At 39.4% G+C, this 20501-nt stretch overlaps 2 protein-coding genes across 3 annotated transcripts; one reads left to right on the plus strand and one right to left on the minus strand.

Annotated features, from left to right (window-relative positions):
• The first annotated feature begins 1877 nt into the window (after positions 1 to 1877).
• On the plus strand, positions 1878 to 14759 carry LOC145492471 (uncharacterized). 2 transcript variants are annotated; one of them, XM_081471922.1, is made up of 2 exons: positions 1878 to 2029; positions 11467 to 14759. In XM_081471922.1, the coding sequence occupies exons 1-2, from the start codon at positions 1951 to 1953 to the stop codon at positions 12042 to 12044; spliced, it is 657 nt and encodes a 218-aa protein (XP_081328048.1). In that variant the 5' UTR covers positions 1878 to 1950; the 3' UTR covers positions 12045 to 14759. The 2 variants fall into 2 exon arrangements, with proteins under 2 accessions (XP_081328048.1, XP_081328047.1); XM_081471921.1 differs by lacking the exon at positions 1878 to 2029 and adding an exon at positions 6410 to 10487 and having other exon boundaries at positions 11305 to 14759.
• Positions 14760 to 14767: 8 nt separating this feature from the next.
• On the minus strand, positions 14768 to 20015 carry LOC145492279 (uncharacterized). The gene is made up of 3 exons (XM_081471681.1): positions 19742 to 20015; positions 19387 to 19640; positions 14768 to 17671 (listed from the first exon to the last, which is right to left on the minus strand). Exons 1-3 carry the CDS (start codon positions 19777 to 19779, stop codon positions 15063 to 15065), a joined length of 2901 nt encoding a protein of 966 aa, XP_081327807.1. The 5' UTR covers positions 19780 to 20015; the 3' UTR covers positions 14768 to 15062.
• Positions 20016 to 20501: the final 486 nt, after the last annotated feature.

Consider the following 20501-nt stretch of genomic DNA (forward strand, 5'->3'; position numbering starts at 1 on the left):
AAATTTGAAATCATTTTTTTTCTAAAAACGAAGAATACTGTTGAGTTAGCTGAAAACTAATTAGAAAATGTATATTGAGCGCCTCTTATAGCCCATGAAGATAAAAATTTCAGGGGGAATTTTTTAAATTCTAGAAATTTCTTTAACGTAAAGAGACTAGGAGCAAGGACAGCATTGCACGCTCCGGAACATAGGCTGGACGAGGTAACATAAAATAGCGCATGCATCGCTTGTGCGCGTTTAAAATTACACCTGGAGGAAGCTATCCTTGCTCAAGGATACATCAGGTGAAGAACAATGAGTTGAATTGACACGCCAATCTACCCAAAGCGTCGTTTGTGAGACACATGTCTGAAACACGCATGTCTAATTTTGCACGTGCAATACGATTTTGGCCAATACTCCTGATGTTCACACAGGAGACGATGTTACTTCTTCCACAGCGAAACGCTTGCTAGCTCTTAAATATGGAATGCTCGATCACGGGGCTATGAAGTTCTACTTAGTGATTATGTGCCACTGCCAGTAAATATGGAAAACCCGACGACAGGTTGGAAACTCGAATTTTCTCAGTTTTATTGCGTCAAAAAGACTTTTTTGATGAACTGTTTTCAGAATATATTTTATAAGCTCCAGCGAGTTCACATTTTTGTGAAATCTAGGAAAGTTCGAAATACCGCTCCGTCAACCAAGATGTACGATGGAATTTATGAAAAATTGCGCATTTTCATCAGGCCAGTACAGAAAGAAGGGAACTTGCCTAGATTTCATATTCACACAGTTTGTAAGATATCCTTATCCTTTCCTAAGTTTGTTCGGAAACGTCTAACCACAAATTTTAAGGTTTAGCGTTGAAATCATTCATTTTTATGGCATGCTAAAACTTAGAAAGTTCGTAGACTGGAAAGACCAAAACAGCCCTTTGAATCGTTGGGAATTTCTCACAGAACTTTTCAGGGGTTTAAGAAATTCGTTCCGTTGCAATTCTGTAACGATTTCTGACTGTCAGGCATTTAGCTTATTTGAGCCTAACCGAAATAGACATGGCGAACTGATATCATGCCCAACCTCAAAAGATTTGCCTATATACTACACATCAAAGTAATTCTAGGAATCGTTTGACATTTCTTAATAGACCTAAGTACTCTCAGGACGTTTGGAAATGTATTTTTTTCTCGAAATTGTCATAGTTTTTATCAGAGAGTCTCAGCCATAAATTTCGTAAGTGTCGAGCGATGGTGATCTTATAGAAGACCGAAATGATTTATGGCGTGATTGCTTAACATTTCCAAGCAAGCATAGCAGACTCTCAATAGGTTTGAATAGCAATTTCTATCGAAAATCTGTGAAAATTTCAGACTTCAGGGAATTTAAACAAGAAAGTTTTACAACCAATAATTAAGTCTAGGAAAGATAAAAAGATCAACAGTGTCAGGCCCAAATTATCAAACAATAAATAAAACATATGTTAATAAAAATTTCAAAATGTCAAGAAAAAGTTAGTCACCTTCACTTGTCTTGCAAACTGTCCTTTGTACCTCAACGGCAATGAAAGTAAATCTGTGTCCGTAGTAGCTCCCTGTGAAGAGCTTGAAAACCACTAAAGCCACTTACCGATGAAGTTAATTGAATTTTATATCTTCAACATTAATTGGTATGGTAATAGCAGCCATACGTAATATTGTGCTATTCTGTCAGCTGTTGTTTCGAGTCACTCAGCCGTGTTGTATGTCATACAATAGTTATTCTTTTCAGGTCAATAGCTTTAAGCCTGAAGGAAAATACGTTTTCCACGATGGTCGGTTGCCATGGGGTTTCCTCCCGCAACTTGGAAACTTGCTGGCGCAAAATCGTTCAGCGGTAGTTCACGCAATTAGTGATACCCTGTTCCAAAATGGCGGTAAGTGGAGACGATAATAAAGGCGCAAAATAGAATTAAGGCCTTTTGGCATGGAAGACGAAACAGAGAAGGTATCTCGCTTTTGGAATAACTCAACTGTAGAACTGACGTTTCCCATTGCGAAGGAGTGGAGCAAGGGCGGGCTGTGGAGCGTTGGGTGGCTGGAAGTCCTTCCCATAATGCATTGAAAATTAAGTATGTTCAGGGGCCATAATCGGGGACGGAGACCGTAAGTCTCGGGATTCGCGGGCACCTATGATATGGGATAATTTTTCTATTTTTAGAACAAATTGCGCCATCCTGACGTCAAATATCCGCGCGGATTCACGTACATGTCAGGGGCTCTCGCGTGGATGTTGTCACGTTGCGTGATCAAATGGTGAGAGTTGAGAGATTCTCTTGCCTATTTTTCACAGCGATGGCAGGGAATAAGGCAGGGAATACGAACCAGGGCGCTTATATGTAGTTTTATGCTCTGAGCTCACGGAAAAGGTGGGTTTTTCAGGGTCGAAAACAAGACTTCAATCTCGCGCTGGGAATGAATAATAAGGTCTGCTCACGCTAGTTGTAAGCTTACGCGTATGCTTAAGAATATAGCAAGAAAACTCTCTACTCCGGTATCGAGTTAAATTGTGAGTTTCTCAGACAATGTTTAATCATAACCAAAACCTGTTTTGATGGTTTCTTATTGTGTCTGCTTGTTTGGTGAGTTTGCAAAGGTTTTTGAAAGGAAAGTCTGACGCGTACAATTAGCTCATTTGCATAGTGCAGCTCGTGCACTTTCACGTCCGAGTCGGTGTTTTCAATTGTCAACAAATCTTGACAAAGATTTCTTTCGTTATCTTTTGTGCTGAGATGCTGCAACAAATTTCACGAATGCAAAAAAGGCTACTAAAATCATGTGTTTCTTCAACATAAGCATAGTGAAGTTTTACACTGCGAAAATGAAAATAGACAAGGAGTTTTGACAACTCGATCAACAAAATCGAAATCGTTATTCCAAGTTGATTAAAGAAAGCGTCATCGTAACTTTGCTGATTGTTTCTGCTTTATTCACATATTTTCAGCTTAGCTTTTAATATGTTCTCAAACATTTATCAATCTTCAACATATTTAAAAACTATAGAGCTATTGTTTGAGTTCGATGTACGCTTTCACACGAAAGTGCGGTGGAAGTACAATTTGCCATGTTTACTGACTGTACAAAACACGCATCGGCGGGCGCTTTCATTCATTGACAACAGAGAATTTACTGGATTTTTACACGAATAAAACTAAGCAGTATCTACGGACGTAAAGTTATTAATCCTCGATGAAACATCAAGCCTTGCTTACAATTCAAGCGAAACTCAAACTAGCAATTATTGTGTTTTACTTTTCGGTCGCGATAGACTGACAAATTCCTCGCAAGCGGGTGGCAAGAGGAGCTATGAAACTATGAAGTCCTGAAGCTCTGCTAAATCTAAATATATCCAGCTAGTTTTTTGCTGTGTAATGGAAAAGCTGTTAATCTTCAACATATGTGAAATTTAAAGTGGAGTAATGTACAGCTCAAGTAAAAGAAGCATCAGTCGGAACACAACTTGGTCAGCGATATATGTAAGCTTACAGCGGAACATACCTAAATTCGACACTGTCTTACTTCACTCAAACTGGAGCAGCTTACGACGAAAATACTTAAGCAAAATTCCAACAGACGTAAACGCGTTGAGTTGTGGGGCAAAAACATGAAACATTTCGGGAATTTCGGACGCCATTTCCCCCGCGCGACATCCGCAAAAATCCTCGCAGCATGTACGCGCGTGTGCCACTGGTGATGGCGCAATTTGTTCTAAAAATAGAATTATTGTCCCATATCATGGGGACAACCCCAATACTTGAAATGGCGCGCGCTTACGGTCTCCGTCCCCGATTATGGCTCCTGGTATGTTATCAACCTTCTTTTCTCACTTGACCTGTTAGTTGTCAGTGGCGTTTATGCAGGCGTCTGCCTTGGAGAGTCGACTATTTCTTGCCTGTATGTCGTTTAAATAATGCGCTTTTGGCCCTGTGCTGAGCTATAAAGTACAGGAGAACTTTTTCTTTTTTTTACGAATTTGACATTAGAAATCTGTTGAAATATCTGTGTGTTTCACGAAGTTCAGTTCTAATAGCACTTGTCATGATGAAATAATAATTGTCGCTCCATTCCGCGGCACCAAATCGGCTCAGTCAGAAATCCACACTTTTCGCCCCGGACCACGAGTCCCGAAACGATTGACCGCGGAGAAACGGTTGAGGCCTAGGAACTAGGCAAGTTTGATTGCATTTGTTAATTAAGTTCCAGTCGCGACAGATCGCTCAGTCTGTTTTTGCTCGAATATTGCTTGGAATCGGTGGAAAAGTACTCTGAAGGCAAACTCCATAAGAGTTAGCCTGAGCCAAGGAAATACTGTCTACTTTTATTCATCTGGGAAAATATTCGAATTAGTCGCACAGAGCTTGTTTACGATAAACAAGTACGCCATTGCAAATGTTTCCTTATATTTGTACCTCCGGCTTAGAATAATGTACGTAATAAATATATACTTTTACAAATTAGCTCTTACGCTTAAACATTACCAGTAAATGTGAAAATATTTAGCACGAAATAATGTAAACATTTTTTTGAGTCTACGGAAACTGGCGCCGTCACGCGGGTAACCCGAAAACATTGACCGCCGGTCCGCGGACCCCCTCAACGGACCGGGTCCGCGGACTACCCTACCGACCGGTCCATGGACTACCCCTACGGACCCCCTCTACGGGCCACCCTAAATTGGTGCAGAATTAATAAATAAAGATTTCCCTTACGGGTTGTCTAATAGATTCAGACTCGCGTCGGTGATTTTTCGAGTGTTACACTGTGCAAATGTCACAGAACTAGGTTTTTAACCCCCCACCGCCCCTCCCCCCCCAAAAAAATGCCTAAAGGCTGTTTTCAGCGCAAGGAGATGCCGATGGTAAGAAGCGAAGTGCTTCCCTTCCATTCGGGGCTCAATCTGGCTGTGTAAGATATATTTTTAGGCCGTTTATTCTTGTTTGTATTTGTTATTCCGCTGAGTAAACTGTGAAGCCCGGAACGAGTTCACGAACCCACGGGGGGGGGGGGGGGGGGTGGGCTGAACAAAACGGCAGAGGGCAAAGAACACAAATTTCGAGGCTTCCCGTAGGCTTCCCCGTACGCATCTTTCGTATACTTTATGGCCACAGCAAAGGAAATATCAATGTGTAATTAGATAAACTGCACCCGAGCCTGAGTCCGTCACGCAGCGCGTGAACTAATCGTAGTTTATACAGGGGACCTCTTCATTGGCATGGACTTCGACACTATGACGTATCTGTCAGTAAAACCTCGGTTGTTGATGAAAAATGTTGATTTTAGCAATAGTCAGGTGTGAAGTCATTTAAGGTAAGTATGTTAAAGTGGCGGCGTCGAACACACTCATAATCTTTGCTAACGGTATTTTTCAGCATGTGATGCTTGACTTGACTTTATTGGCAATGATGTGGAAATGACTCCTGGGCGTTTATGTTGCTAAGTTAAATATATCCATGGTAATTTGCTGGAAATGGAACGGCCATACTGTTTGAGTTTTAATAAACAATATAGAGTAAAGGATGCAGTATCTTCAAAAAATGTAGTGGCATATTTTGACGTGTTGGGTATTGGAGTTTACAATTTTGTAACACACTCAGGAGAAGATGCACTGGTCTTGTGGTCTGCAATTTACAGATGGTGAGATAGTTGAGGTATATGTACATGTTGCAATAGGATTATTATTTTGGTGATAACAGTGTTATAAAAGAATTCATACGTGAATTATGATCATAATTATTATAATCTGAATTCATACCCTCTTTTATTCTGTTTGTAGGACACTGGAATGGTTTAACGTACTAGCCTTACTTCACATATTCAGCATCACAAACCTTGTCAGTGTAAACAAGTACAATCTGGCTCTATTCAAACAAGATATATTGGTTTCACAAGACAGAACATAATGACCACAGTGCTAGGAATCATAATTTCCAGATTTCTACCATCTAAGTCAAAAATAGCTTACCCTAAAAACATACACTGACTGAACAAAACAATCTTCAATCCATGGTTATTGCAGTTATCCTGCCCATTACCAAGACACTGAGCTTGGTCTTAAGATCAAAACGGATTATCAAAACAATTGCTGTCTTAATTTGGTAATATTTTGCATGAGAAATCATATGGTCAGTGTAAACGATTATCAAGACCCAATCAAGATATGTGTGCATGTGATGTCACAAGACTGTACATTGACAATCACAGTTGAAGCAGCCTCTTTTGGCTATTTAGCACAGTGTACTGTAATGTCGCATTAAGCTGTTCAAATCAAACATGAAATTTTGATAAAAGACGTCCAATTAATCCTCTAAAACTGGAGAAATACAGTTACAAGGTTGTGAGGTATCAACATTGTAATCTAAGAAGACTCACCTCCATGTGAAATGATATTGACATTACCACAAAATGTTAAGTGTATCTTTTGTTCTGGTCAGCATAACTTGCACTTATGGTTGTGACTACAAAATCATGGTGAGTGGGTCTGCAATGTAGCAAATATGCATGTCTCAATGGCTGAGAATTTGAAATAAGTTTGGTGCCATACTCGAATTTTCACTTATTACATAGATCACAGCCAAAAAGAACAACAGCAACAGAAAAGATTTCACTTACTCCCACCACTCCCTGTTCTTACGCCCATTTCTTCACCCCATCACACTCCTGCTAATTCGTCTTACTTAATACATTCTGTACCGATTTTGGTTACTTCTGTTTAACTTATTCATCTGTTCGGTTTTTTTTTTGTTGTTGTTGTTGTTGTTTTTTGCAATGTGGAGGATAGCCAAGATAATGTTAATTGAACGTCATCGCTTCTGCATGCATTGCGTGCCGTTTTTTTCAATTTGTCGACATCTCATAAAATTCAGTACGATCTTCGAAATCACCCTAATCAAAACAAATGGGTGATCTTTTATAAGCTTTAATTACCTTACAAATGTAAACTTTATAAGTTCATAAGCTTTTTAATATTTCATACTTGTTTACGTTCGTGTCAAATTAAGCTTAATAGTCTAAAATGAATTCATTCAAAGGCAGGTAAGTTTCATGAAAATAACAACTAATTTTGTGTGAATGATATGAAATGTTTTTGTGAGTGCTGTGGATTTTTTTAATCCAAGATTAGTTGAAGAAAGGATTTTGACATTGTCCTACGGCCTTCTCTTTTGGTTCAGGTTCCAAGTGTTGAAACAATCATGACATTGAATTCTCCTGGCATTGCATTTGAATCTTGCACAGGCTGTTTCAAGAAATCTTCCATTAAATAAACTTCCACATCCAACTGAAAATATTCCCCTGTCTCATTTAACTACTTTTAACTTTCTTTGCCAGTATGTCACGACTCTTGCTAATTTTGTAATATAATAGTTATGTTTCATAGGCTAGTGCTTTAATATACATGTAAATCAATTGTATTTTTACAGAAAAACTCCATATCTTTCCCACCGAGGGTTTTTAACCCTCGTTCCTTCGGATTTCTCTAATAGCACTTTTACACATTTGTTTCTCATTTAATTAATAATTCATGCTCAAGAGAAAATAAAGTTATTGTTGCTATATGTACCGTGAGCCCTAGAACCTGCAAATTTTATTTGGAGCCCAGAGCCGGATCATTTCACTGCCCAGACCTCTGAAAGTTTGCAGTGGAGCCCGGAGCCCTAAGTATTAGGACTCAATCATTTTCAGTACCCAGTCCTTGTTGATTTTGTTTGCTCCCTAGTCACGAGAAGGTGCAACAGATACGAGAAACATACATTCTTTTTGCCATTTGTCCAGTCTGTAAAGCAATCACATTCCGATTGTGTTTCCTTGCTTTCTGTTAAGGTGGTCAGCCTCGTATTTAAATGTGGTAGCCGAAACATTTGGCGTTCAAGATTTTACAGCTTCGATTACTGCGCAAGGAAATCAGATGGAAACACAATCCTCCGTAGGAAAAACGATGGCGACTGGTACATTTACCCATATTTCTTAGCGCAAGAAAACCTTAACAACGCTCATAAAAACGTGCAGAAAAGTTATAAAATCTTCAAACCTAGGTTACACAATTTCCTCAGCACAGGAACAAACATTGTAAAAATTTGACTTTCTTCGTGCCATATTGGCTGCGTTAGGTTCGCAAGGTATTGTGGTAAATTGTACAGCCGCCATCTTTTTTCCTACGGTCGATTGTGTTCGTATGAAGCACGCAAGACGAGTGAGTCGCTTGCCAGGAGTTGCGTAAAAATAGGTTTCAACATGAATTGATCAAGTACTAAAAAATTATGTTACAAAAAAAAAAAGAAAAATTGTTTCTTTTTCTTAGTCATTGTGTCCATAATTTTGTGGTAATTTCACTAATTGCAAACCTGAGGCATAAAAAGTAGGCGCACTAAATCCATCTGCAAATCCAAAAAAAAAAAAAATCAAAATTTAATTGCTTTCTTGTGGAACATTTTCCCGGACCCTTCTTTCCCCATGTCTCGGGATTTACAGATAGAGTGGTACAAACACTTTGATCTTGTCATAGAGGGTGTGAGTTCCATGCTGTTATGCTGAAACTAAGAGGTGCTTTTAGTCACCTTGGTGGAACTGTCTATATAGACTCTAAAGCATGTACACTTCAAAACAACACATCAGTATTACTTAGCTCTTATCAACCGAGCAGGAGGTCTGTATGGGAGAATCTTGACCGAGGTCGTGAGTACACACCGAACGCAGTGAGGTCTGCACACGCGACCGAGGTCAAGTTTCTTCCATACAGACCAACCAAGCTCGGTTAATAAGATGTTTATTACATGGCGTAAACAGGAGCAGTTTAATTCGTTTAATGTAACTGGTTTCTACTAACTGACATTTTGCTTACGAACGGCGTTGAGCTGAGTTTAATTCCGCCAAAGTTTCACAACCGCTTAAGTTGTGTGCATAACTGCGATGATCCGTCATGTCTTCACACCAGTATTATTACTGTATATTATTAAAATAGAAGTAACTAAATTTAAATTTAGTTCACTTCTTTTCTCAACGGTCACTCTTCAAAATGTATGTCGAAAAATACGAAGCGCCAAGCTAGTAAAAATATCTCGTCTTTTTTTTTTTGTTTTTTTTTCAACAATGCGTTTTATTGTCATGTTTGTCACTGCAGTTTGTGAGTTATTTCTTGTTAAGCTACGATGGCCAAAGAAAAAAGGTAGTGAACCTTTGTCTCCCGTTATCATCTCCTACGCGAACATGTCTTACAAAACACTATGGCGCTTAAGTCGTACCTAGGTCTTTCCGCGCTATGGAAAATTTGTTCTGGTTTACATATCTTGTCAAATTATACAGTAAACAGTGTAAACCCGAAAATATTTCGCACAGCGACAAAAGGCTTAGGTACGAGTTTAGCGCTACAGTGTTTTGCAGGACATTTTTGCGTATAGAGAGATGATACCAGGAGACAATGGTTAACTATCAATTATTTTTTCCTTTATATAATTTCATCCTTCTCAACAAGATTGTGTGCTCCCTGTGTTTACATGTAAATTTTCAGGGATAGCGGCCATCTTGCGGGAGCCGTGAAATGTTTATATACCTTGGGGCAAAAATTGGAGAAACCACAATTATGTTTGACATGATACCATCTGAAATTATACGCCCCATTCCCTTAAGGAAACTGCAGTTGGGTTCTGCAATATTATGCCAAAGCCTAACTTTAAAACTCATGTTGTTGGGTAGTATCCCACACTATTGATCGGCTCGTGTCCGTTAATGCAAATGAGCTGGAGTATCCCAGACACCCAGACATGTACGCACGGTACTGGCCATGCGTTGAATGTTTAAATGTTTAGGCTGGCCTTGTCCAGCCATATTTATTTTTTTTTGCTTTTCGAGACACCAATCATGACACCTTGTCTCCTTGCGCCCCGAAATACGTGATGTGGCAACGCGTGTTTCGGGGCGCAAGTGAGTTCAAAGTACGGAACTTGATATAGTGAACGGGTCATTTTGCAATTTATGTGCGTTGGCTGTTGGGCTGGCGTTACATGTCTTCGCTACACAGTGCTGACGAGCCCCAAGAAGGGCGAAACAGCTGTCCACTGTTGCGATCCTACTTTATCGGTTCTTGTCATGTTGGTGTCTCGAAACGTTTTTCACGTGGTATCAGACTTGCAGTCTATTTTTTGCCTTTGGAACTATTTTTTTTAAAGTTAAAAACCGTGAAGTTAATTCGGGATCAATTGACTTTAAGATCTTATATATATTGAAGCAGCGATATTTAGCGTCCCCTTTGCAAATCATGCAAAACAAGTTGACACTCGGTTATAATTGCTGCTCGCCTCCGGCTCGCAGCACACTGGGTTGGCTGTGGTTCCTGGGGGTCCCAGCCCTGCAGTATGCGGACAGTCTCGATCCAGCGGTGCCATCTTAACTTGGATGCATCTACAGGCGCGTCCTTTCTTGCGCGCCTTCTCCGTGAGAGCATGCGCTCGCGTTGCATCTTCGACGTCAGAGGTAAGTGTGTCTGGAAGCATTCATCAAGGTCACGAACAATTTAGTAACATTTCAGGGATAGATTATGTTTTTCATGAGTTTCTCAGCGTTGTTACATGCCCAGAATTTACAATTGAACAATAGACCCCTTCCAATGTAGATCAGATTCTTCCCAAAAGGGATCGACTCTTTCTGGATGCCTTCAAAGTAGATCCATCCCTGACAGAGAGACCTTGTCCCTGAATTATCTGCCCAATGTGGCACGTTGTTCTATTTGGACTAATAATTTAAGCGATATGCATGTTAGCACACAGACAAACGATTCGCTTATATGCCGGCTGAATTGCAAGCAAACGTCTGTTTCTACCGCGGGTAGATCAGTATTCGGTTGCCTAATAGGCGACTCAATATTTTCCCAGCGAAGCAAACCATTTGTATCCGCCCGCAGACAACCTCTTGTGGTTTATACTCACTTCGATGAATGCTATTTCAAACAATAATTATGCATTTATAATATTGGACGGCTACGCTTCATGACATCAAGCTGATCTAGATTATTATATTGCAATTTTTTTTTCCGAGGGTTTTTCTCCGGGTTCTCTGGTTTTCCTCCCAACAAAAAATCTAACACTCCAAATTCCAACTCGACCAGATTGGAACATTAATATTAATAACAATAACGATAACGACAACGATAACGGTAATGGTAGTAGTAATAATTTTTTTTGATTAATAATAATAATTTTAATAATCCAACAAGCTTAAAATACAGCAATAATCATAAGATTAATATGAAATTTTACATGCATTAAAATCTTACTTTACATTTTGCTTTTAGTATGAACAGTAGATAAACAGAAGCTTGAATTCACAACAATGAATCAGGTCGAAGTGGCAACCAAATGAAAACTGACGAGTGACCCTGAACAAGAGAAAGCCCTGAATTAGAAAGTTTTTGTTTACATCTGTCGACTTTGACGCGCCGCAGTCATGCTGGACCGGATGAAACTGGTTCGCTTTGCCGAAGACAAACCGAACTATAGCATGAGGAGTCTTGATCCGGTTTTGGAGGAACTCACAGGCAACAAGCTCGAGCTGGTGGGTCCAATGTTAGATGGCTTCATCAGAAAAATCGGCAGTGAGATGTCTGCCAACCTTGGGAGATCAAGAATGACTGGGCTTATGACTCCGGTTGTATTGTTTATGCCCTTTCAAATATTTAAACAACTTTGGGCGATTGTTCAAGGACATGGTGGAAATGCCGAAACAAGCAAGTATGGAGAAAGAATAACCCTTAAGATCTCCAGACCTCAAACCGCAGCCATGGTATGGGCCCCGGCTAGATTTTCCGGGGAAAATTTCCTCGCGAAGCGACACTTTGAAAAGATCCCAGAGAACGGAAGAGTTATTCAGCATTATAATGGGAAATCGCTTGTGGTTGTCACGCAAGCTACTCCGATTCAGATGGACTTTTGTGTAAAACAACAGCAGGTCAAAACCACGTTTTACGTGCAAAGATATGACCGAAATGATTTCGCCAAAGATGCAACTTTGCAAAAGATGATGAATGAAGTTTAAACTCGCAGTGAATCGATCAGCAAGACACTGTTTTATTGCTGCGGAATTATACTCAGAATACACTTGTGCCCTAGTGTAGGATATGAAATAACTGAGGTTATTTTGGTCTGTTTTGCATGGCTGTGCAAGAATTGGAAGTATATAAAAGGTTAACCACAACCCCCTGCACATAGAGTGACAAACAATAATTGCTTGATAAGGATCAAACTTTCAGCCTACATCACAATGGAAATAATAAAATATTGACTATTCAATTTCTCAAAATGGTAGTAGACTTTTAGTCTTAATACCCGCGAAAACCCGTACGACTTACACCCGCTTTCGGTGTTACGTGCACAGCGACTATCTTTCGACATGCCATCTCTCGACATGCCATCTCTCTGTGTGTAAATGACCTCTTGCCACTAATGAAACAACAACTTCAAAAGACTGGCAACAATTAACCTGCTATTTTTATTTCGATTGAAATGAATACACACGTTTATAATGATTATTATAAGTAGAAAATACTGTGTAAGACAATTATCACGTCGATAGAAATGTGGCAAGTCAATATAAATACTCTTGTTCCTTAGCGTAAAGATATACATGTATACATGAATTGTAATATCCATTGAAATAAGTGCAAGATTATACACGACAATTTTGAACTCCGTGGAAATAGATTATAGATCACAGTTTATAAAACTGTTATGTTCCAGCCTTTAAATGTGACAGTAAGTAATTTTTTATCTTTAATTTAGAGATCACTAAAACGTTCATGAGTTTTTCATCTTTATATAAGCAAATTACCATAATTAATTCTCAAAACAATAATTTACAAATTCTTATGATCTTCATGTATTTATATGTAGAAATACGGTAAATGACAGAAACAATTAAGAGGGAATCCACCAGAAGTTCGAGTACCAAGTGGACAAAAACTTTGAACCGAGATCATTTACATTACATTAAAATTTTACGACTGTTTTACATCCGCTTTCAGTGTTACGTGCATAGGCGACATCTTTCGACCATCTTTCGACAAGCCATCTTTCGATATGCTATAACGGACCGTTAAACTGTGAAACTGGTAGTTTTTCCGGTTATTAGCGAAGGAAATGATAAGTAAATGATAATTAGCTACCTCAAATGGCTGCAGAAGATTTTGGACTTTGCATGCTTCCCTATTTACGGGATGATTCAAGCGATTTAGTGTAGTCGATTGGTTCTCAATAGTGACTTCCGGTAGAATTGGGCCGCTGTCGCTTTTAATATTCGCAACGTGTGAACATTCAAAACAGTCGACTTATTTCTGCCAGAATGACTTCCTGATACTCCTAACCTTAATTTGATGTCAAATAAATCAATCCTTCATTATTCATTTCGAGTTCGACCGTAGAGAAGTCCGTTGTGCTTACATTTTTAACTAGGCCCGGTTACATAGCAGGTCGAAAGATGGCATGTCGAAAGATGTCGCCTATGCACGTAACACTAAAAGCGAGTGTAAATATCTTCTCAAAAGATATCATTTCTCACAACACCAGATGTCGAAAACAAATTTTGAAGTCCATATTAAACACTTAAATTATACTTCAATTATTCTGACACAATGTTTATGTCCAAATGAAATGAATTTGATCAATTTCCTAGGATCGCATTTCCTCTTAAACACTGATGTATGTAATATACAAATTTAGAAAACAGCCTTAAGAAAATACGCGCGCTGATTGGTTAAAAATCGTGTTGCTACAACTCGATGGAACACAGAACTAGCACGAGCTGTTGACGTAATGATGGCGCGAGCAAAGAGAATTTACATTTTGATGGTCAAAGTAAACAAGCTGGTCCTTTTTTTTTTTTTCGTCGCGGTATTTTCTAAAAGAAATAGAAAACATGTTCTCCGTGTTTCTATCGAGTTATAGAAACACTCGTGAAAGTTTGGGAGAACTCGAAAAAGCTGTGGAAACACTCGCCTGCGGCTCGTGTTCCCACAGCATTTCTCGTTCTCCCAAACTTCCACTCGTGTTTCTATAGCTCGATAGAAACACAGTACATGTTTTCTATTTCTTAACTAGAGCTCAATGTAAAAGTCACAGAACTCAGTTTACTGTTTCTTGAAATTTTGATGCTAATTTAACAGATGATAACTTAAACTGACCTCTGCCCTATAAGAAAGCAGTCTGTGTTGGGTTACATGTACATGCTATGATTATCACAACTTGTAGCCTACTTAATAACTCTTGATAATGTAATTAATTTTTTAATTTTTGAAGGTAAAAAATGAATATACTTTATAATGCATTCTCAATGTTATTATCAAAATATTTCTCTATCTTGTGCAAATCATTATTATAATTTCTAGCTCAAGAAATTTGGAAAAAAATTAACTATAACTGACTCCAGCTCTACTTCTAAGATGAATGTCATTGAGAAAGTGAAAAAGAGAGAAAAAACTATGATAATCATTTTTGGGATGTAATGGGTGCTCATACAAAAAGCTATGTTTCAAAGTAACCACAAAATAATAAATTCTTGCACTGCCAGTGACATAGACAAATAGCAGCAGACTGTAGGTCATATACGTGTTTCTCTTGCATGATAATACTTGTACACCAACATTATGTGGCCCATACCGGTATCACTGCCGTACGTGCAATTTACCTCTTTAGTGTTTGTTGCTTCTTAAAGCATCGACTATTTAGTGAAAAGAAATGTACTAATCGGATGGGTGGGAGGGGGGGAGGGAGGGGGTGGGGAGAAAGGGATGGGAACTTCTCATATAAAAAGGCCAGGGGTGCTTGTCAAACCTTTTAGGGTTAAAAAATCGATTGTGGTACCTCTTAGGGTGTTCAACCTCTAATGATCTACAGCGGGAGCTTTTGCGGTACCTGTTTGCGTGTTGAGCTGAAAAAAGTATGACAAAAGATAATGTGTTGTTTTAGAATTGGTACCTCTGAGAGGTGAAAAAAATTTCAAGCCACGCCCACAAAACAGGATCTTGGTACCTCTTTATATGGGATTCCTCCCCTCAGGACACTAATTTTCTCCCGCAAACTCACCTTCAAGGCGCCTTACAAGTACCTCCTTGTTTCCTTTAGTAGTCAGTCCTCTGCTACGCAAAGCCTCCTTCAGTTGAGTCACTGACATTGTAGCTGGCCTGATGGCAGAGTTTCTCACCTCAGTAATGCAACAGGCTTTCAAGTGAGATGATAATATCACGTTATCAGCAAAGCGAGCATTACAGTTTTTACAAACAACTGGTTTTAATGCTAACAATATTGAATCTGTCAGTCCCCTGTTGCTTGCACAGGTTACAACCTCAATGCTAAACAAGCATATTTCACAAGTAAGCTCAGCCTCATCTTTATCTCTGCCACATTTGCAAACATTTGACTGATTGCAGTGTGGAGGAGAGCGTGACTGATAGTGTGAGGTGTAAAAAGAGGGCATGGGCTGATGTTCTGGTAGATAAAAGGAACGCACATAGTTACTTCGCATGACCTGCCACCACTTACCAACGCCACTACTTACATTTGACCTGTTTGTTAAGGTCAAGTCTTCTTTAACACCAGAATGTTTGGCTTCCTTGGCCTGCAGAGAGACTATGCCATAACCAACCTTATACTGGTTAAACAGCAAATTTGCATGATAAGGAATAGCATATCCTACTGTCCACGTTGTAACATTGATGCTGCTTGGAAAGAAAAGTGCAATCAAATTAAAATACATTTCACACACTTCTTTTAACTCTGCAACTTGAGCTGAATTGGTGTCAATTCTATTGAAAAGACCACCAGCATCCCTCAAATACTCACCTATTTTGCCAAGAGCTAATCTTTTAATTTTTTGGGCCTCACTTTCATCATCACACATTAAAGTATCAACAAGACGATAGGAATACCTGGCCAAGGCTATGGCCTGATTTCCTATAAGTCTCACGGGTAACTTGTTATATCTGTTGGATTCATCAGTGAAATGTTCTCTGACTCTTGCAGCCAAATACCCCAGCCCACATCCCTGCTTACCTGGGTCTTGCCTCAGTTGTTGAATACCTGCCTGTTCTAAGTGTTGTTTAAAGCTTTCTTCAAATTGTTGTAAAATATGTTGGTGTCTAGCTCGTTCCCCAGCACTGTCAATGCCAGAACTCTTCACACTGGTCTTTTGATGATGTCTTTCTTTAATTGTTTCTGTATCTCCCTCACCTAAAGGTGCTCCCAAAACAGAAACAAAAGTGTCAAACTTTTTGCGGTTTACAGCCTCTAAGTAAAGAAGATCAATGTAATGCTGCCATGCATTGATCTCACAGTGCATTGGTTCTGGCCTAAGTCTATCAGCAAAATGGCCAATCCTAGGGGGGCCTAGCTGCCGGATACCATTCTCAGCCATGAACTGTAACTTCTTGGCATGTCTGTTTTTATTTGACATTTCCTGGGGAAGAGAAACCAAAAACTGGTTTACCTTTTCAATGTGAGATGTTCGTAATTCCATGTTATATGGCCTCCACGTGTCACCTTCCTTTGACCCAATGGTTCCCCCCATAGTGGCCATGTTGCCCTTATGTACATTTGCATATGGGGAGGGATATGTGGCTGCCTGATTAAGTTCATTAGCAGCCCAACTCTGCCATGACATGTCAGCACCTGGCTGAAATTCAACAGTGCATGCTTTACCACAAACAGTTAAAACATTACCTTCCAACATTTTCATTTCTTCAGTATGCTGTTTCCACAACTCACTCATAATGTAGTCATTTTGTTTAACACTGACACAGTGAAGTAAATATTGGAAGTCCCTGCTCCTCACTTGATCTCCAAAATTCCAGCAAACGATGCTTCCAATGGACATTGTCAATTCGCTTGTCTCTGGTGCACCATCATCCGAAAACTGACAAATAAAATGGTTTTCATTTTCATTGAACCATACTAATTTGCGTGCAAGGTGAGGCACCCGAAGGTGCAAATCAATTATCATGAAAACCAATCCAGTCACTGTACGAGAAACACCTGATATCCCTGGGATCTGGGTTACGTGACCAATGTCTAAACTTTTTACAAACCTGTTGACACTTTCATCTGATGAAATGAGCTTGGGTAACCTAAGGTCAACTCCAAGAAACTTGATGTTTCGTGGCAACCAGACTTCTTTCTCTGCATTAAAAAATGAACTTTGTGTCTTACACACAAGATTATATTTTCTCCGAGACAAAAAACACTGATATTTTAATGCTATTGATTGTTTCAATGCCTCCTCTGACTTCTGGTATTCACTAATAGCCTTTCCAAAAATTCCCTTTATAAATCTTCCCCTCTTGTAACTGCTCATGAACTTAGTCATAATTTCCTCGCTGGCATTAGAAGCTAAAAAATCCCATGCACCATACAAAGATGGCTCAGATCCCCCATGAATAAATTCTAGAATTCTCTTTGTTTCTTCCCTTCTTCTATACCTGGTGCTGGACTTATAATCATTAATCATCTCATAAGTAGTGCTTGTATTGGTCCTTCTTCTACGGGAATAGTCCTTCTGTTCTAGTAACTTTCTGAGCTTCTCATATGCTTCTGTCAGCTCTTTTAGTCTTTCCTCCTGTTCTGCAATCTCCTTATCTAAAGCTTCTCTGACATGCCTTGACTCTTGCAGTGCAGTTTCTGAAAATAGACATTTAGTTGACAGGATCTGAGCAAATAAGAATTTCTTTTGACAGTCGACCGAGATGTGGATGGAATGTCGATAGCATGTCAACCGAGGTGTCGATGGAGTGTCAATGGAGTATCGATCGAGTTTTGATCGAGAGTATCAATCCCGACAATCGACCACGAATGCCTTTAGCACACATAATCTGAATGCTTTAGGAAGACTCGGCTAATATCAGGCTCACGCCTTCTTTTTGTCTTCTTTTAACCTCATCATAAGTTGATTGAAAAGGCCGTCGATAAAACCAGGAACATGGAACATCCTGGAACATTCCGCAACATTCAGCAACATCGAATAATTATAATAATTATGAGAAAAATATGTAAATTTAAATTTTCGAAAATAAAATAAGCAAAAATAAACTGGAATAAGCTCGAAATATGAAAATATATCTTTGGGGGTTGGGAAGTTGGTAGGGTAGGGAGCATTGGGTATTCCTTCAAAAAGAGAGCAGGCTCCTCTTCTTTCCTGCCAATTGCATCACTTGGTTTTACAGCACTCTGTTTTTCAACACAAACATGGACGATTCGGACGATGAATGCCAGGTAATTCGCTGCATTTCCTTTGTTGCTCCCTGATTTCTTCTGAGCTTCATACAGTTGCTTGTTAAGTCAGTAGCTATAGTTTTGCCACTGTTCTGTCTTCATGTTGCAACTATCATTCCCAGTTTCGCGCTCTCCGCTGGGAATGCCTGGCACTATGACCCACCAAGTGCAGACTCGGCCTTTCCGGAAACCCGAGTAATCAAAGATTAGAGTAGTGCATCCACGCGCCTACTACGTATGTCTGGTCTACTTTGGTGGCGTGTGAATGGTTCAATAGAAAACTAAGTTTAACTGAATGTCAGATAACGATCTGCACGCGAAGTTGAACTAGCAGTGAATAGATTATCGCTTGCGGTAAAAGTGTTTTTAATTAAATAAGTTTTAACTTGTACGCAAGAAAACATTTTCCAGGAAAGGCATTTGAATTTTTGGCGACACTTAGAATTCAATTTAAGATCACCAATGCTTCTAACAAATATTTCTTGAGACAATAAAGTTTTGACCAGCGACCCTGCAAGACTGCACGTCACCAAAAGTTTTTAAATTTTGTGCTTGTAGTTGTTTACACTGTCATCCAAGCTCGAGTAATCCGAACTAGTTTACACACGAAACTCAATGCCGAAGAGTTTCTATTTCTATTTCATGGAGAAACTATTACTTCATCAGAAATCGTGTTGATGCTTATCTTTGTATTGACGTAATGAATTGAATAAAGAAATCACACTCGGGTACCCATGTTTTTCAGTCTGATTAAAGAGTTCAAATACCATTACCAAGGTTTTCTATGAACAACCAAGTCTGGGAATAAGGGACAGTCTTGTGATTAAACTGATGGCGAACGACTGGAAGGAATGGATTAGTCTTCTAAGTTGGGAGCTTTCACTCATTGTAGTCATTTTCATTGTTCTTTCTTTTTTGTTTTGTTTTGTTTTTTTTTTTATTTTTCAAGCTGATACCAATTTATTTTTGATTGATTTAATTTTTGAAAATTTAATTTTACATATTTTTCTCATAATTATCATAATTATTCAATGTTCCGGGATGTTCCGGAATGTTCCATGTTCGAGGTTTTATCGACGGCCGATAGGAAAGATAAATTGAAGTGACAAGAACACGCCGCATACCTGATCTTTTCATAAGCTCTTCCGTGTTGCTTTGTAAAGCAAGTACATCTTCCTCTTTCTTGCACAGGTCATCTTCCTTGACCTGTAGCCGATCAAAGCCCTCTTGAAGGCTCTGCCTCTGCTTGTGTATGTTGTACACCGGTGATGTTTTCCAAAACGGGTTTATTTGCAATTTTGAGTCACATTTTCCGCTATGGCCTTCTTCTTTGCTACATTTTCGGCTCCTTCTACACTTTGTAATCTCTCTTTCAGGGCTACAGATTACCAATAACACTTGCTGATCAGTCAAAGGAATTCAAGATGGCGCTCGAAATATACGTCGACAGAAAACCGGGTTTACAGAACCTTCACTTACCAAGATTCCTCTGGGGAACTCGGTGAAAACGACGCCATTAAAACTGAACTTCATGTTTGACTTTGAGTATTGGGGCATTCTGGGTAAAACAGTCCGCAAAATGGACAAAATTGAACCTTAGAGGGAGGAATTGGGGACATTTTCCTCCATATGTTTGTGGGCTTTATCTTTACAGTAGAGTACCCTAAGTAAAAAATTGTTCCCATTGTCCAAGAACAACGACAATGGCAACATGAGCATATTTGTGCCACTGTGAAAGCCTAGGTAAGCCCTTGCTGGGCAAAAATGCACCAACGTATAGCGAGCTCTCAGCTCGCCGTTTTTATACGGCAGAAAGGTAGCTCGTATTTATCAGGACACTTAAAATACGTCTAACTTCCTTGCTTTATGTCAAAAACAGGCTTCAGAAGATGTTGTTTCGTTCACAGCAAGCATTCGCAAAATCCTACTTTGACAGAGACATTGCTGATACCCTCCGTGATCAAAATGGCGTCGTCACGTGACCTCAAGGATAGCAACGGGAGGATTCCTCATGGCAACTGACCATCGTGTCAGTTTCGTAACATGTAACCACGCGATCAAATACTACGGCAGCTTTATTTCTTCGGCTTCGTTTGACCCTATTAGTTCTACATTGCTGCGGCAAGTAAAGAGTAGTAAACGAATTTTGCGAATTCACCAGTGTTATTTATTGTTAACCGGAAACCAGCTGTCTGCCATTTTGAGATAACATCTACTGAGATAACATCTATTGAGAAGG

This window comes from Orbicella franksi, chromosome 7 (assembly GCF_964199315.1).
Source record: "Orbicella franksi chromosome 7, jaOrbFran1.1, whole genome shotgun sequence".
Lineage (NCBI taxonomy): Eukaryota > Metazoa > Cnidaria > Anthozoa > Scleractinia > Merulinidae > Orbicella > Orbicella franksi.

What these genes read in the sequence shown, in the direction of transcription:
- LOC145492279 (XM_081471681.1), bottom strand. Translation starts at nt 19,779, where the DNA reads ATGGCGTCGTTTTCACCGAGTTCCCCAGAGGAATCTTG. An exon ending in AGTTCCCCAGAGGAATCTTG is followed by an intron (nt 19,641 to 19,741) that starts GTAAGTGAAGGT and finishes GGTAATCTGTAG; the next exon opens with CCCTGAAAGAGAGATTACAA. An exon ending in AGAGCTTATGAAAAGATCAG is followed by an intron (nt 17,672 to 19,386) that starts GTATGCGGCGTG and finishes GTCTATTTTCAG; the next exon opens with AAACTGCACTGCAAGAGTCA.
- LOC145492471 (XM_081471922.1), top strand. Translation starts at nt 1,951, where the DNA reads ATGGAAGACGAAACAGAGAAGGTATCTCGCTTTTGGAATAACTCAACT. An exon ending in GTTTCCCATTGCGAAGGAGT is followed by an intron (nt 2,030 to 11,466) that starts GGAGCAAGGGCG and finishes TCATGCTGGACC; the next exon opens with GGATGAAACTGGTTCGCTTT.